Below are 19,105 nucleotides of genomic sequence, written 5' to 3' on the forward strand. Positions count from 1 at the left end.
TCTGTAGAAAAATTTTTCTACTTTTTTGTAGAAAAATTTTCTCCAGTGACAGGAGGTGGGAAAACTCACAGCTTATGAGACTTTGAGTTGAGGAACATGCACAAATATTAGCGAGAAATTGTAAACATTTGGGAATGTGCCAGAAATATATATTTAAGATCTCAATGCCTCTACAATATGCTTTTCTACAAGTCAGTGGGTGAGACTTGATCAAATGTGATAATGCCTGTAAAAGTGGCTTGTACTCTACTCCACAGTGGGAAGGGATTACTGTTAATGATTTAGCCTCTCATATCTATCATTACAAATTAGGTTTAAGTAAACTATGGTTTTCTTTTTTTTTTTTGCTGGATTAAAGAAGAATAGAAAGTAAGGAAAATGTTAGGGTCATCATGGTGTTGGACTGCACATGTCGTTACTGCTAATTAGATGTAGAAAAAAGGAACTGAAAGATTCAGAGTCTCCCAAATGTTACACAACAAGTGAACCACATCACTATGGCTAAGACAGAGAACTTCTGTCTTCTAACAAGTTAAACTATTCAACGGACTTCTTCCTGTGAATGTCAGTATGTCAGATTTTCATCTGGTTATCCAACTGCAATCTCCAAATTGTTATACTCAATTCAGCAAGCCCCAAACAAGGTGCCAGGCAGTGTAGAAGGTGTTGGCAATACAGCGTTGAGAACATTTCACTGAAGCTACTCTCAAGCTCAGTCTCATAAGAGTAATAGATTGGAAAAACAGTAAGGGCAGTGGCAGCAATAACAGTTGTGACATGGTGCAGCAAGGGAGAGATTAATTGTGTTAGGGTGGCTGCGGAGGAGTGAGTGAGTGTGCTTCCAATTTTAGATGACAACTGGGTTGTTTTTAATAGACAATTTATGGACATTCCAAGTAGAATAAAATAGCATGGAAGGATGAAATAGCAAAATTTATTCAGGGAATGACAAATGAGTAGTTTATATTTCTGGAGTGTTAGTTGCAGATGGGAAATAGTTGATGAAGGTGAGGCTAGATCACAAAGGGTTTTATAGACTAACCCTAAAGACTTCATGTGTTTAAAAATAATATTTGGGTAACAGTATGGTGAGTGGATTGGCTGAGAGAAGGGTAAGGGAGACATATCATTTGAAAAGGCTATTGCAATAATCCAGGTGAGGAAGGGTTAAACCCATACAACAATTGTCCCAAATCCTATGGAGGTATTTGAGGAATAGATCAGAAATTAAGAAAATTAAACATGTTAAGGATCCAGTTCAAGGAAAGACTAACCAGCAGTTTTAGAAAAATAAAGAAAAGCAAGAGATTTGGAAAAATAAAAGGGAAATTAAGCAGATATGATCATTGAATTGTGGAATAATGCAATCGCAGATGCTCTTGGTGGCCCTCCCACCTGCCCAGGAGTAGGCTTCAATTCCTGATGGACAGGGAGTTGATGTATAAGTACCCCAGTTTGTTTCCCACCAGATGGGATAACACTGCCACTCCGAGTTCCCAACTGATTAAGCTCCTACTACTCAAGTGTACCTTGTTTTGATAACAAGATTTTATTAGCTGCCTTCTCAAGATTTTATCAGCTTCCTTCTCTTCCTAGTTTATTAACAAGATTTTATTAGCTGCCTTCTCTTCCCAGTCTACTTCTCCACGTGCTCATGGGAGTATCCCAGAGTCTCCTCCCAAATGGGAAAGCCAAACTAAGACAAAGTCCAGGCCAAAGAAAGTCTATAAATAAAAAACAACTAGTATGCAAGTGCTACCGATATAATCACCTGGTTTTCATTCTGTTCGAGATGGACCCCAAAACCACCTAAGAATTGAATTAGTTATCAGTGAGCTTGAGAATTGTAAAGTGCATTGGTCCTGCACCAGAAAAAAAAAAAAAGAAGATAAAGGTTACAAGGAACCCTTGATTTTATCTACCAGAATGTCATGTAATGTTTTCACCTCTCATTTTTTTTTTTTAAATTTATTTATTTATTTATTTATTTTTGGCTGTGTTAGGTCCTTGTTGCTGTGCGAGGGCTTTCTCCAGTTGCGGTGAGCGGGGGCCACTCTTCATCGCGGTGCGCAGGCCTCTCACTGTTGCAGCCTCTCCCGTTGCGGAGCACAGGCTCCAGGCGCGCAGGCTCAGTAGTTGTGGCACACGGGCTTATTTGCTCCGCGGCATGTGGGATCTTCCCAGACCAGGACACAAACCCGTGTCCCCTGCACTGGCAGGCAGACTCTTAACCACTGCGCCACCAGGGAAGCCGCCCTCACCTCTCATTTTTAACAGATGATAAATTCTAAGAGGATAGGAGTCCTCCAGTATTCATAGCAGTATTTAGAATTATTGATGTCGAAGTAGAAAATGATAGCAGATTACAAATTATCCCAGAATGGCTGTTGCTTTTCCTCATTCTTAAGGTCTACTGGTTCCTAGGTAGGAGTCTCCTCTGAATTTCTGTTTTTGATGCTGAATCTACATCTGCTCATCTGTATCTATACATGTTTGTTGTTGAGGTCATTTATATCCTGTTACTCAGAGCATGTTCTGTGGGCCAGCAGCATCAGTTACCTGGGAGCTTGGGAAAACACCTTACCTCAGGCCTACTAAGTTAGAATCTGCACTTTTAACAAGATCCCCACGTGAAGTGTATGTACTTTGAAGTCGAGGAGCATTGCTCTAGATGGGATTTGTTGTGGGGACAGAAATCTCAGGACAGCAGGGCAAGATAAGTCTGAAGCTTGTCCTCTGGAGAAAGGTCCACATGACAAGTACTAGAACAATTCTCTGTTGTGAAAAATGTGAAGTAATTTGGAAAGTAGAGGGAAGGAAACATATCATTTAGGCCCATCACCCTAATCAGCCACTATTAGGATTTTAGTTTGGTTTCTTTTATTTACATATTTTTTAACATGGCTGTAAATAAATCCTATCCTACTTTAAGCAGGCTTCTTATTTCTCTTACTGTTGTATCATGAGAATTTCCTCATGCTATCATAATCATCCTGGAAAATACTCAGTTTGTATATTCATCATAACTTATTTAATAATTTAAAAAATTGGAACATTTTAAAATATTTTGATGACCTTTTAAAGCATGTAGTTATTCTGCATTTAAGACTATTCCTTGGGGGTACATCTTCACAAATCCTGGTCTGAATGGGGCTTTTCTTTGTCTTCTGGAGCTCCATCTTTGAATTATCTCCAGTGACCTTCAAGTAGTAACGCTACATACCCCTGCCTGTTATCTTTGCACCCACATTCCATTTTTTTCTTTTAAAGCCAACCACACCCCTTCCATAAAAACTTTAAATCCATTTTCCCCACCCTTGAGTCACTGTATTTTATTCTTAAAAAATCTACTTTGGTTCCTGTCCCTGAGTCACCTTCCTGTCATTAAAATTGAGCTCAGAGTTTGTGTTTTCCGTGCAGACGTACCGAGCTGGTATGGGACAGCCTTGCTGGCTATGCAATTTTAAATATAGGACAACGTAATTTTGACTTACTCTTCCCTGGACTTGAAATGAAATAAGCTTCCTTTTAAAACTGGACAAAAACATTTCCATCTGCCAGCTTTGGTAGCTGAGAAAGTCAGAGAGGACAGGACTCTCTCATGTTTATTTGGAATAGAATGTCGTATTAAATGTGGCCGAACAGGAAGTGAAAACAAGTGAATTTGCAAGGTAGGAAAACTGGAGATTCTAGGTGTGACATATGCGATATAATTTCAAACCAGACCAGAGCAAGAACCACTCACTACTTTAGCAGAGTGGTTCTCACTTTAGTGTACATAGGAGCCGTTATGATCAGACTCTGTCTGACCCCCAGAGCACATGACTCAGCAAGTCACGGGTGGGTCCAGGGTGTTAGAATGGTAATACACACAGGAGTTTTCTGATGCTGGTGGTCTGTGGGAGCACATTTTCAGAAGCACTAATTTGGCATAACTTTGGTAACTCAGTGCCAAATATAGCAGGTGGGAAATGAAAAAAAAAAAAAAATTAAAATAAAATACATTGATTCCAGCACAGCAAGATCTCCAGTTTCTTAATGTTTTCCACAATTCACAAAGCATGGAGCAAAAACAGTTAATACAAATAGGAGTGATCACTAAAACTTGTTTAGTCGTTAAATTCTGGGGTGTCCTATCTATAAAGAGTAAATAGTGACTTACATTTTCCTTCTTCATTCCTGCAGAGAACTTTTGTATCATCTGTGTTTTGTATAACGTGCAGGGATTCTCCAGGCTTTACCTGCAGATCTCTGTTCCCCCACTTTTTAGAAGTTAAGTAGGGTGCAACTTTGGTGGAATAGAGGACTCTAATTTCACCATCATACTGGAAAAATAAGGAAAAACACTTACATTATTGATTGATGTGTATTATTAAAGTAATTCATTTATTGACAGATTTATTAAGAAAATCTTTGTTAAATAACTAGTTCCTTGTTTTCAAAAAATAACAAAAACTTCTTTGGAGAAAAATCACTCATAACCTCACCAACCTAATAATTATTTTTAAAATAAAAAGTTTTTTAAAATTTAAGATGTAATGCATGTGTTGATTTGTCTCACTCATATATTGCAAAATGATAACCATCAGAACTTAAATTCTATTGGCTTGATCACCTCGCAATACTACCACTTCTTTTTTTATAGAGAGAACATTTAAGATTTGCTCCGTTAGGGACTTCCATGTATATAACACAGTATTGCTAACTATAAGCACCGATCTAACTGCTGAGTATTTGTACCCTTTGACAGACATCTCCCCATGCTCCCCTCCTCTGGTAACCACGATTTTACTCTTGATTTCTGTGGGTTTGGTTTTTTTAGATTCCACATATAAGTGATGTCATACAGTATTTGTCTCTGTCATTCTGACTTATTTCGCTTAGTATAATGCTCTCAAGGTCTGTCCATGTTGTCACAAATGGCAGGATTTCCTTGCTTTTCATGGCTGAATAATATTTCACATATATCTATCTATCTCACATCTTTTTTATCTATTCTACTTTTAGCTTACCTTTTTATTAAGTTTCAAAGGACAGCTAAATTTAGATGATTATCACAGTACATATATTGTGCATGTATGAGAGTTTACTTAATTTCTTATAGGAATAAATTTAAATCTAAAATAAATTTTGTAGAAAATAAAGGAGTTGTGATGGAGAACTGTGATATTGATAATTACACTTTTAAAAGTCATCAATTTTTTCATTAGCACTTTGAACTTTGTATGATATTTAAATGTAAACATACTTTAAATTTTTTCCTGAAGTCTTTTTCTTCTTTTTCTTGCTTTTTCAGTTTCTTAGGGTCTTTTTCTTCTGCCTTGGCCTTGGCTCCTTGACTAGGATGGCAGAACACACATAAAATGGCATTTAGTTTCAAAATATAAGAAGAATAGTGTATAACAGACAATTCATAACATTACATTTTTGTTAAATTTCATTTTCAATTATCTTGGTTAGAAATCTAGTACATTCATTGTAATAAATGATGACATTTCATAATGCAGAATAGATCTTCAAGAGAATACAGACTGAGTTAAAATGGAAGTGAGAGATAATGTATTATGTTGAATGGTATAAAATGACTGAAGTATAGTTTAAACATGGTTACATATCAGCAGTTTTATATGATTCAACCTAGTCTTGAACCCCTTATATTTTTCAGCCCTTCCTAGATAATTAAGTGGTTTGGCTAATGTCATAGAAAAGGCTTTTTAAAAAAGAACACTTTGTGAAAGACTGATTTTTATGGCTTAAAAAATTTATCTATATATAATCGACTTAAAACAAAGCCAGGGTCATATCTCATGATACCAACTAAAGCCAATTATTATAAGAGAGGTGAACAGCTCTGAGGTAGTGATTCTCCAGCCTGGCCGCATATAGGACCACCTGGGAAGTTTTTAAAAAATACCACTGCCCTTGTCTAATTCCCAGAAATTAAATTAATTAAAAATTCTAATTAATTAAATTGAGTGAGGTCCAGGTACTGACATATATATTTTAAAAGCTCCCAGGTGATATTAATTTGCAACCAAGGTTGTGAACAATTCCTGGGTTAAGTATGGATCTTAGGGAAAGGCTGTGACTCTCTGTAGGAGGGAATTTAAAAAATCAGAATATTTGTGAATAATGAAAAATTTTAAACACTGACATTAATTTTGATTACCTAAGGTAATCAAAATTTTGGTTACCTAAGGTAAAGTTTTGTTTGTAACTGATTTATTTAAAATTTTTGAACCTTAGAATTTAGTTCATTCACTGGGAAATGAATTATCACACTGTCCTGCCCTAGGTTCTGCATTGTCCCTCATACCTTCTCTCTGATGGTACCTGGGTAGTAGTGGAATTGCTGGCCCGGATTAGCACTCTGGAGCGATCAGAATATGCATGAATGTTAAAAATGCCCCACAAGCTCTCTTTAAAGGCAATTTATTGAAATTTATTTTAAAAAATAGAATGCTGTGTTAGAGACACACGATTGCCTTAAACTCTGAAAATAAGCAACGGGAAAGAAATTAGTACATATCGCACAAAGTTGAATCAGCTGGGGTTTATTTTGCTTAAAGAAAAGGGCCAGTGGGTGACTCTGGGTTCCTAGAGAGCTATTTAATGGAATGTGGTGGCATTTCTACAGTAGTATTAAACACAAAAATGTGCTTAAAACTGTCAGGAATAGAAGCGACTTCCCAATGGTGAGGAATATTAAACCTTAACATATTTCTGAAGATTAGATTTTCCTTTCATGGAGAACTGAAAAAGGAGAATGATTCTCCTTTCATATTTCTGGTGTGTTTTGTCTGTAGAACTTGATCATCTTATATAAATAACAGGATATTTTCCCCTCAGTTTCTTTGATCTTGCTCTTGTTCTGTAAAATTAGTTTAACAATGTTGGTAAAATAACCAAAAATGACAAAAACAGAAACTTAGAGTTCACTCATGCATTTTTACCAGTACAGCTCAGAAGACACCACTTACTGTATTCCATTGATGTTACTTTTATCCTTTAACTGATCAACTTCAAGATCTTTTTATTCATCTTTCTTTTTTCTTGAAAAAGCTAGAGAGGTGTTCTTGCTTCCATACATAGCATGTATCAGATCATTTCACATATTTATTGGAGTATAAAAAAGCATCCTAACATGTTATTTTCTATTACAAAAGAATTTTCAAAAGGTACTCCTCTTCTATTAACTGATTTTAGATTTTCTTACAACTTTTGTCTAAAATTAAATTGAAGCCTTAGGTAAGCTAAAGAATGTCACTATTCACTGTTGACTGTTTTTGTTTGTTTGAATGGAACCTTTGAGAATCAGATGATTTTGTGAAAAAGTGACATAACTCTTAAAAGTCCTTTCAAAACACAAATCTTCTCTCTCTTTTTTTTTTTTCATAAAAGGAAACGATCTTCTTGTGGAGGATGGAGGAGGCTTGAAGCAGGTGGGTTAGGATCGAGACATAAACTAAGCAGTGTGTTCAAGACAAAAAATGTTTTGAGAAAAAAGTAAAAAAGGGAGCGAATGAATCAGTGAGATGAGTTGCGATCAGGCTCTCAAATATTTTCCCAGTGAATGAGTGAATAAATGAATGAAGACATTGGTGAGTCATAGGTCAGAAGATAATCAGGGAACAGGGAGAAGGACCACTGGGAAGGGGTGAGGGGAAGCGAGAGAGAGAACGAGGAGGAGGACCTGGGCTATCCATCCATTCACAAACCTGGCAGACAGGTCAGAGTTGGGATCAGGGAGAGGAGGACAGAGCCAACAGGATGGCACACAGTACACACGCCCTCACTGGGGTTTTATTCCAGCTGGATTTTCTTGAACCGTCTGATTTTCATTACTTCATTGTAATGAGAACATTTAAATTACCTCATCTCTGGTGGTGGAGCAGGGAAGTCAGAGGCATCCACATCATCATAAACTTCATCTCCCATGTCTAACAAAAGACAGAATAGCCAATGTTGAAACACTGTTAGTGTACATTTTGATATGAGCGTTCAATGGTATTTTAATATAAAGACTGTTTCAAGGACAACGAAATAAGTTTTCCTGAGGTCTCTGTACATTTCTCCTGGAAGCACTGCCTATTCCTTAAAAGGGAGAGGTTCCTATCTTCCTTGATGCTTGTGTTAAATATCCCTCAAAAAGAAAAACAACAACAACAACAAAACAGTGGCAACGATTATAACTATTGTTATCAGGGAAAAACCCCTAAAGCAGTGACTGAGATTATTTGAATATCCACAAGGGTGATGAATTGTAAGATTAGTAGATTGCTGACAAGCAAATCAATATTACTGGCCACTGGCTGCAGGTAGAGATTGAAGTCAAGATTTTTATGGGATTTGGGGTGCTAGGATAATATATATCATTTTATTTATATGTCTTTGTGCCTATCTATCTATCATCTATCTATCTATCTATCTATCTATCTATCTATCTATCTATCTATCCCTCTTTTTTACTCATTGATCTGTCTTTATTAACTTTTACCTTATAGGAATATTATGTGCAGCACTATTGTAAAATAAAAGACACTTCTGATACCAGCAGGTCTTGAGAAGCAGTACTGGTGGAAAAGTTGCTATGACCTTAACTGGTTCAATGGCTTTTCCAACGTGTAGACATTTTTCTTGCTTCTAGACTTCTTGTTAATAAAGTCAGGAGGAATGCGTCCTCTCTATACCTATTAAGTTGCTCCACAGCAAATTAAGCTAAAGAGATGAGATGAAGAGAGTACAAATGTTTTAAGGAATGATTATCACAGAAAGTTTAAAATGCTCTCTGGTAGTGGTAAGGATTTGATTTCCTTTAAAAAATCCGCCCCCCCCCCCCGCCACCTTGGGACTTCCCTGGTGGCACAGTGGATAAGACTCTACGCTCCCAATGCAGGGAGCCTGGGTTCATCCCTGGTCAGGGAACTAGATCCCACATGCATGCAACAACTAAGAGTTCACATGCCACAACTAAGGAGCCCACTTGCCGCAACTAAGACCCGGCATGACCAAAAAAAAAAAATCCCCCCCTTCTGTATATATGTACACATATATATATATCCTCTGTATATGTATGTATATATGTTTGTGTGTGTGTGTGCATGTGTGTGTATTTTCCTCCCACTCAGGTTAACTAATTTCACAGGATAAAACTTGCTCAACTACATGAAGGATCTATAATAAATATGTAAAAATATGACATATCACTGGTTTCCAGAAAGGGAAAAATTACTATTCCATGCACATGCACTTAATACACCTTTGAGAATGAAAGAAAATTAAAACAAGAAACACATTTTTTACTTAATTGATCACATTTTTTCCATTTTATGCCTACTATTTGTGGAGCTAAGTTTCTTGAGTACTTTTTGAAAATTATAGATTAAGATATAAGCTTATCAGTTATTGATCAATTTGAGTTAGAGCCTTACATATTTTCAAATTGATAACTGAAAACAAAGTCAGATAAACAGTTTGGAAGAATAGATTATCTTTGTGTTTGGTTTGCTCTTTCAATTTATTTACAAGTTAAAATAAACTTTTTGAAAGCCCCTGAATATTCTTGTGAGACATTTTATTTTGTTCAAAGTAAATTTAAGAAAACTCCTTTAAAGATCTGTCTCAGCAGGGGTAAAAAAAATAAGCTGATCAAAATTGTACAAAGAAGAAACTGTTTCACATTGAGCAGTGGAAAATTTTCCAAAGACAATATAAGTGATACATTTAAAAAATCAAAGAAATTTAGATTTAGAAGGACCTTCGTGGCATATAATGTGGCATGTTTTCAGAAATCTTTATGCAGAAGTCCAGTACATCAAGCTCTGACTGAATTGGGGTGGGGGGGGTCCATGGGGAATGTTGGGGTCCATCCCTATTCACTTGTCCCTTTCTCCATAGTGATCCTATGGCCGGAAGAACTGTTTAAAAATCGTTGATATTTTAAAATTTCCTCTTCCCACTATTTTACTGTTGAGAAACTGTGGCGACCCCAGGTGCAGTTACTTGACAAGGTTACACAATTTATTATTTTCAGAGTCAGGACTTTAATTCAGACAGCGTGACTATAGCCAATCCTTTCCACTACCTCAACTGCAAGAAGTGAGATATAAAATATACAATTAGCTTTTATTACTTACCCACTTGTTTAGGAGGAGAAGGGAAACTGGAAAGAAAATGAGAACACAGTTATAATCAGACCAATATAAACACAGAAATTGAGTCTTTTATTTAGGAGAGACATGAATAAGTAATGGCCTGGAGGCTTATACAGTCTAATTAATCTGTTGACTGTCATTCCTTTCTCATCCTCCATTTCTCTGCTAAGTCCCAAGTTTTTGTCCATCAATCCGGAATTTAGCAAGACTTTTTGTGAACTCCAGTGTTGACCAAAAAAGTCAAGAGTCAAGATATCCAGTGGTTTATTTTGCTCACAGCCATTAGACCAATGTTTGCAGATGTGTTCTATGAAGTTTGGGCATATTATCATACCAGAGTAATTAAATGGTCTCAGTATTCTGGAGTCATTGTGGCATAGCTCAGGCCCAAAACTGTTTATTTGACTCAAAGAATAGAAATGCCGAGTCAAAATCAGCAGAGGTCATAGGAATCTTTATATGACCATGCTTCAACAATATGTACATGTATATCTCCAAACAGAAGAATGGTGAATAAGAGAGGAATAACCACTGAAACTAGAGAGTGAGAGCTTATTAACAGAAGTGATTTGAAATCAGGATTGGGTGGCTTTTAGTTGCAACAGAAAAAGACCTTTGCTTTTATTACTTTCTGAGCTTTAAACACACACACACACATCACTGGAAGAATGGTGCACAGTTACAGTAAAGTGTGAAAGGTCATTAGTTCAAGTGATCTAAAACCAGAATTAGCTGGTGTGTAATTAGAGCAAAAAAAAAAAATCTCTGCTTTTATTTCTAAGGACTACATTTGAGTAATGCTGCATGAAGGGAAGATTTGCTATGTTTACTTATAATTTTAAGAGTCCTGTTTATTGAGTGTTGTTTTAGTGTCTCACAAAAGGGTTTAAAATTAGGACTTCTATGTGGAATTAACATCTTATGAAGACTTCAGTTAAGTGTGGTGAATCTATTAGGCACATATAAAATAAGGATATCCTGTACCGGCGAGTGTAATTAAGATCCTTCAAATTCATACGCATGGAACTTATACTAAAGGGTTATTTTTGGATGGAAAGATAAAATTTATGCTTTAGTTTTATTTATACAAACTGAAGATGTTTAGAATAATTTTATTATAGGATAAATATGTAATTCAAGTAGAATTAATATATCACAATTGTGATATAGTTACAAAGACTTTAAATACTGTACTTAGAGAAAAGAAATTCCAAATTGTGTCCTTTATTTCTAGCAATTAATTTTTAAAAGAGAATGTATATTTTGAAGAATAGTCAGTATACAATATTATATAATAAAATGTGGCATTGGAATTGTGAACATTCAGATTGATGCCACAGTTAAAAAAAGTCTTACTAAATGGAGGGTGAGTGTGTATGAGTGTGTGAGGGTGTGTGTGTGTGCACTTGTGCGTGTGTGTGCTTGTACATGTTTGAATGGAAAGCAAAATATATTTTTGAACCATACGATGGTTTTCGAATACTTTGTGCTCCTCTCATATAAATGCATGAGTTTAAGGGTGACACAGTAAATGAGGCTAGAATGACTAATGGAAAAACACATTAAAATGGCTTAAAAGTCTGTCAGAATTTGGTTATTGGTTATAAAATATTAGCAGCATTTGATTAAATTATTAGTGTTGTTATCATGCACTGGATTTGGTGGTTGGTCGACTCTTACGATGAACCTTCATTGTCTGACTCAGAGTCTTTTGGTTTCTCTCGTATACTTTTCTTTCTGTCATCTTTTCCCTTTAACATCTTCAAAATCCCCCAGGACCACGTGTTACTCTTCTCTTCAACCTGTAGCGTGGAGCTTTGGAGCATGCAGGCATTGATCAGATTTTTTATAATTATACTGCTTTGATCATTCAGGCTGTAAGCTACTCATTGTATTGAACAAAATGAAGCTATTATGTTTATAGGTTATGGTCTTTGAATACTGCTGCTACTAGGTAAATAGCAGGTAAGTTATTTTTTCCTATTTGGTAGATTTCTCCTGGTTCTTAAACTAGCGAGCTGAGTCAGGATTAAGTTTTAAACATCAATTTAGCTTTACTGTATTAAAAGTGAGTTGTTAATAGATTAAAAATTTTTTAAATATGTATTTAAATTTTAAAATACGCCATTTCAAAAGTTTAAACACCTAAAGGATTCAATACTGGTTTTGCCACAGATAGCATATGACCTCAGTTTATTTGGGTTGCCTACAACTATGATTAACATACAAAGGATAGCCATGCGACTGATTAACTTTCCAGATTGTCGTAAAAATAAATTTTTTTTTTTTTGCATTTTTGAGTGTTTTATTTATATCAAACTGGATAAAATGTGTGTATTTCTCATACAGAAAAGACACGTCGAGGTAGAAATGTACCTTTCAACTATTCATGGGTACACAAGTACACTGGGGAGATTGTAAAAGTGCAGATTGTGATTCAGTAGGTCCGGTGGGCCTGAGTTCTATTTTTTTAACAAGCTCATTTTTAACTAGTGATGCCACAGTTTCTGATTCATTAACCACAACTGTGAATATCAGAGACATAATTAGAAAAATAAATTATTGATTGATAAATAAATGATAGGGAAAAGTTTGAAAAAAAATCTGCAACACTTCTAATCCTTTATCCCTTTTTCATTTCACTTCTTTTGACGTAGTTGTCAAGGTTATTCCAAACAATATACCACTTCATTTGAAGTGTGGTGCAGTTACACTTCCGCATTTACTAATGCTGTTAAACATTCAAATAATTTTTGGTAACGTAACAGGGAATGCTATTTCTGCTTTTTATTTTAAATAGAAATCAAGACTATACAATTCCAGTACATACAATACTTTGCAAAAAGGCAGTTCGCTGATCATTCTTACCCATTAACAGAATCTTCCTCTTCTATCCCATCATAAATATCATCGTCTGGGGGAGGTGGGAACATCCCTTCATGTGAATTAGGGAGGAAAAAGTCTTCTGTTAATTTTATAATTTGGTCACAAATGTTCACTCAAAATTTGATAATAAATCTGTCTTATTTAATTGCAGAAAGCATCCTACTTTCATATCAACTATTTAAATAAAAAGTAGCTTTATTTCCCACTCTCACATAGGTAGTAGGTAAATTAATTATTTTTAACATTATTTTATAAGGAATTCTTAGATGTGAAATGTAACAAAAATATGAGGGAAGATAAAGAGTAGTATGCATGGGAGATGAAAGAAATGGGGGAAAATAACTATGAAAAAAGTAAAATTAAATAACGATGGAGTTAGAATTTTTTGCGGAAAAAGAAGGGAGAGGTGATAAGAAAAATGTAATTAATACTGAGGAGACATTCAGAAAAAGCTACTGATCAAGATATAAGTAAAGCAAAGCAAATAAAATGAAAGGTGAATTTGTAAACATTGATGGGCTGACTTTTCATTTCTTTATTTCATTTCATCAATGTGATATTTTAAAAGTTAAACCTTTATTTGATTTGTTATCCTATAGTCCTTAGGAACCTTTCTATTTGACAGATATTTATTTAACAAATCTTTACTGAGTACCTTCTCTGTACAAGAATATGTACAATAAACTTGAAATTTGATTTTTAGGATGAGAATTTTAGCACTGCCAGGTATTAGTAACCCTTATTTTGTTGATGAGATAACGAGGAGACTTTAGGAGTCATAGCTAAGGTGACCATGTAAGTTATCACCCAAACAAGGATACTTCTGAAAGTGAAGGGGGATACTACTAAAAATTGTGCTCAGACAATTGGCATAAATCAAGACTGCCCTGGGCATACTGGAAGTGGAGTCACCCTATGACCCATAAGAAGCTTGGAAGAAAGAACTGACTTGCTCAGGGTCACTCAGTGTCCAGGGCTGGGCTCCAGGTCATTGGTTCCCAGTCCTGTGTTCTTTCTACCACATTAAGATCCTCCTCATTATTTGCAGACAAAAGCATTTTGTCATTAGTACACACAAAAACGTTGAAGACTTGCAGAAACTGCTGATGAAAGCGTGTGGCTTACCTCCACTTCCACTCTGACTGTGGCTAGGAAAAAAAAAGTGGACCAATTAAATTAATATATGAAGTATTTAGCTATCAGGGAGAGAAGTACATACATTGAGCAGTTATACAAAAGAAAAAATAACATTCCAATCAAAAGTTTATCAGGATGTTATTTACAATAGCCAAGATATATCAATAGAAGCAACCTAAGTGTCCGTCGACAGATGAATGGATAAAGAAGACGTAGTATATATACACAATGGAATGTCACTCAGTCATAAAAAGAATGAGATTTTGTCATTTGCAACAACACTGGTGGACCTAGAGGGTATTGTACTTAGTGAAATAAAGATAGTTAAAGACACATACTGTACGTTATCACTTATATGTGGAATCTAAAAAAAATAAAACAAATGAATGAATATTACAAGACAGAAAGAGACTTGCAGATATGGAGAACAAAGTACTGGTTATCAGTAACGAGGGGATAGGCTGGAGGGGCAAGTTGGGGATAGGGGTTTAAGAGGTACAAACTACTATGTATAAAATAAATAAACTACAAGGATATATTGTACAGCATAGAGAATATAGCCAATATTTTATAATAACTTTAAATGGAGTATAACCTATAAAAACATTGAATCACTATGTTGTATACCTGAAACTAATATAGTATTGTAAATCAACTATATTTTAGTTAGAAAAAAAGTTATCAGATGTTATATGTGAAAAGGAAGAAAAACTGTTCCTTATTGTAATAGATGAGTAGTAACAAAGCAAAAATCAAAGCAAAACAAACCTAATAAGAATCAAGTGAGATTCAGTACCATAAAGTATTCTAAACAATGATACTGTCTGCTTCTAGCACTTTCCCATGAGGCAGTTTTCAGATTATACAGTATTACATCATTCCATAGATGGACTTATTTATAAAAAGAGAGTATTATTCCAGAACCATTACTGCATTAAATTCAATTTTCTTTTGCTATCTTACAGTCACAGCATTTAACTCTTAGTCCAATAGCATTACATTTTTTTAAAAGGGAGAACTTAAAAAAAATTGAAATCCTCTTCATGGGGCCTTTGTAGAGTGTGGCTCCTGATTGTCTAAATCCAGAATTCTGATTTTTAATTTATTTTGATAACATTCTATATTTCCCCTCTTTTATAATTGTCTGTTTTCTTGTCCATTTCTCCCACTAAAATATGGGTTCTGTGAGAACAAAGGAAGTGTAGAGTGTGAGAACTAAAAAAAAAAATCTCAGAAGTCATCTAATTCATTTTGCAGAAAGAAATTCAGGCTCTGAGAAATGACGTGATATGACCAAGCCCACTTTTAAGTAAATGAAGAGATGAGAGGAGAACTTCAGCATCCTGCCTTCCCTTACAATATCCTTTTGGCTACACCTTGCTGCGCTCCCCGTGTCGCCGTTTTTGCCTTTTGGATAACCTGCCAGTAACAGATATCAGTCTGATATTACAATCGCATAGTGTAATTATACACTCATATCTGATTCCTCAACCTTTAAGTCAGAATAAAAGAAATTGGTCTGACGCAGATCTACTGCTAATCTAGAAATAAAAAGTACGTTTGATAATGGAACTTTGGAAAAAAACATGTTATAAATGTCCTAATATATAAATAAGAATTGATTTTTGATGAATTTTTAGTATATTCTCTACTTGCTTACAAACTATTTTCACATTTATTGCCCTCAACACTTCCCTGTGAGCATGAAGCAAGCAGATAGAATTATGTGAAAAATTGCAATTTGGGTTGGCTGCCACTTCTGGCAAATACAATATATTCCCTTGGAGAGTCTCCTACCCAATTCCTAAAGAACAGAGTTATAATCAGGAGCAAAGCCACCATCCATTATTTCATTTCTAGAGCCGTTCTTCAATTTCCTATAATGGTCTTTTTGGAATACAAACCATTGATCAGATGAATGAGAGGTAAGGAGAGGAGAGTGTGAGAAAAGAGGAGGAAAGAGAAAGAGGAAAGGATAAATGGCAGGGAAAAGGTTGGAAACATACATAGAAGAAAGTTTTTTTATGTGATGGAGGAGTGGTATTTGCACTTGTAATTTCCTTTTGTTCAACGTTTCACATTTAGTACAAAACATTGCTTAGTTGAGAAGAAAGGGAGAAGAACCGCTGTCGGGACCTGTGCTTTTAAGCCTCCTGTCTGCTCGCAGAATCTGAAGTACACAGTCAGCTCTCCTTACCCTGGAGGAATTGGGAAAGAGCTGGTAAAGAGTGCAAGGAACCAGGAGGCATCTGGGGGAGGGAGAGGAGAGGATGGTGCCTTCTCTTATTCTTGCCAGGACAAGCTGCCAGCTATACTCAGCGTCTCTCCTTGTTCTACTAAGGACAAAGCATATTCTGTTATGAGATCTCTGCCAGCAGCAGCTGTAGTTTCAAGAAAAAAAACTTGTGTAGAAGTGATGTCTCTTATTCCATTTTCTTATTAAACATGCATAAGGGAGGAATAGATGCTAGTAAATATTGTGGGGCTATACTTGTTTAAAATATTAAGCATTAAAACCATACACCTCCTCCAACCCCAGTTTATTAAATGGAAGATTCTTTTTCTGCTACGTGTTTACTAACTAGAGATGTCTTTTAGAGCTGTGGTATGTATAGACTAGATAAAAGGAAAAGGTAATAGCATTAGTTTTGGGAAATAGTCACCTGTTATGGAAAATAATGCTTCATTTTAAGGCTATCATCCCTTTTTGTAGATTTATCATTTTTTTCTTGAGTATGTTCATCAGTGTAAATATGTATATATTAATATAACTGGGGTTCTTTAATTCCAAAATAAGAGAAATGTGTGTGTTTTTTTTAAAAAAGATAAAAGGCAAACATAAAGTATATATGTTGCTAATATACATGGTATGGAATACTCATGTCCAGAAAATTCTGTAACCCTCAGAATATGGCCATTTGGAACTTTGACCCCCAAATTAGCATTTACTGACTTTCAAATTAGGTCAAGGTGTTTCTTATTACTAAGGCCAATTTACAATCTGTAAACTCTAGTGCATACATCGCATGTTTTGATATATATTGCATAATTTATGATCATACCATGGTAAGAAGGCATGGAAGGCCATCATTCTTTTTTTTTTTTGGCTATGCCACGTGGCTTGTAGGATCTTAGTTCCCCAACCAGGGATTGAACCCAGGCCCCAGGCAGTGAAAGCCCAGAATCCTAACCACAAGTCTGCCAGGGAATTCCCTATTATTCATTTTAGAAAGACAAAACTGCCAGAGAGCAACATAAGTTTAATTGATGCCATGAGCTCAAAGTCCACAAGAGGGAAATTTAATTCTTCATATATTTCATAAGTATATTACTGTTTTGATCATTTTACATTTTTAAAGTGGTTGATAATGAAAACATTTTTCCTTTAAAATTTGAGTTATGAAGAATGCAGACACATTTTTTCCCAAGTGAAGATCTAGCTCAGATCATGTGTTTTGGGATCACGTGGGGGGTTTCCCAATTCCACAAATGGGCATAAAAAAAAGAGGATTCTTCACTGTGCTGGAGATTTTCCTTCTCCTTTTCCTTCAACTTGAAGGGATCATGGCTTTACCAGGAAAGGGAGCTATTGGAGGCAAAAAGGAATGGAAAGAAAAGGGGAATGGAAAAGGAAGGAGAAGAAAGGACCAGGAAGATCAGAGCTAGGAAAAAGAGACAGAAGAGGAGGCAAGGATAAAGGGAGCTGGAGACGGAGAAAAGAGAGAAGGGAAGGAAAGGTACGTGGGAGAAGATGGCCAGACTCTCCTCTGGGCTCCTCTACCCCAGAAAGATGTTCCCATAATTCTTGTGGGGAAGGTCATGCCATTCTAGTGGAATGAATGGAAAGTTGGACCCTTAGTTGATTGCCAGGGATCATAGGGGATTTTACATTTTTACTCTTAAAGAGCAAAGTAGAGTTGGCTTTAAAAAGCATTTTTGTCTGTTATGTTTTTAAATAAGAACGACGAATATATTTAGACTCAGATTTCAGAGAAAAACACTTTATATTTTTCAGAGCTAACTTCTACATCTCATCCTTCAATTTTACAAAGTCATACTTACTTTAGGCATATCCTTAAGATCAAATCAGAATAAATACTGTAAAACAGCATTTTGGATTGACAACACGTTTGGCAATATCTGGCAAATGGCCCATTATATTTCAAGTAGTATTTGATACATACAACCAAAGAGTAAAATAAAAGACTATGGAGTTTCCAATGACTTTTCATCCATATTGAAGTGATTGTAAATGGTAATTTAGTTTAGTGATAGAGAGCAGTAGGAAATAGGGAAAGTAAAATTCTAGCACATTAAAATCCACAATCTCTGACAAAGAGATGATGTGATTTGCTTTACAATTTGTATTTACACATACCTGTTAACATCTTCCTGCTCTGCGACATCATCATATACTTCCTGGTCATCTTCAAAAGGTCTTGATGAAAGAGCACCGAGCGAGTTTTTTTTCCGTTTCAAGGAATCATAGTCAATCTCTACAGCCGTTGTTTTAATATAGCCGTCTACCAAAAGGGGAACAATTTATGTTCGGGTAACTGTAGCTTAAATATCATAAAGTTGTGAATAAAATATTAATTGCACACTTACTCTTTAAATTTTCCCTTTATTTCTTTGCTTGCAATTCTGATTTATAGACTTGTTGACACATGTTTCACTGTACTTTGTCAAAGTCTTACGCTGTTGTGGTTTGGGGTAAGCCTAGAGTCTATTTTCAAGATTCCAAAGTGATTCATATGAATCATTTTTGCCTTTTAACATCGATGAAGAACCTAATGCTCTTTGTTCCTCCCTGGGATACTATAAATATTTACATTTTCCCCACTAAAAAGATTACACAGATGAGGTGAAGATGGAGCTCTACCTGTCATTTAAAATCTTCCTATCTTTGTCCACCCTGTAACGTGCTC

At 35.6% G+C, this 19,105-nt stretch overlaps 1 protein-coding gene across 2 annotated transcripts in view; it reads right to left on the reverse strand.

The window, feature by feature from the left end:
• The window catches only part of FYB1 (FYN binding protein 1), a 118,499-nt gene that overhangs the window by 9,477 nt on the left and 89,917 nt on the right, over window positions 1–19,105 (reverse strand). The window contains exons 9-16 of one of the 2 annotated variants that reach the window (XM_036845487.1): window positions 18,556–18,700; window positions 14,166–14,188; window positions 13,023–13,089; window positions 11,835–11,969; window positions 10,137–10,162; window positions 7,874–7,940; window positions 5,249–5,339; window positions 4,163–4,325 (exon numbers count right to left, since the gene is read on the reverse strand). In XM_036845487.1, coding sequence (XP_036701382.1) covers window positions 4,163–4,325; window positions 5,249–5,339; window positions 7,874–7,940; window positions 10,137–10,162; window positions 11,835–11,969; window positions 13,023–13,089; window positions 14,166–14,188; window positions 18,556–18,700 — 717 coding nt within the window. The remainder of the gene's footprint in view (window positions 1–4,162; window positions 4,326–5,248; window positions 5,340–7,873; window positions 7,941–10,136; window positions 10,163–11,834; window positions 11,970–13,022; window positions 13,090–14,165; window positions 14,189–18,555; window positions 18,701–19,105) is intronic. The other variant, XM_036845486.1, reaches the window with a different exon arrangement.

This window comes from Balaenoptera musculus, chromosome 3 (assembly GCF_009873245.2).
Source record: "Balaenoptera musculus isolate JJ_BM4_2016_0621 chromosome 3, mBalMus1.pri.v3, whole genome shotgun sequence".
In the NCBI taxonomy this organism is placed as follows: Eukaryota; Metazoa; Chordata; class Mammalia; order Artiodactyla; family Balaenopteridae; genus Balaenoptera; species Balaenoptera musculus.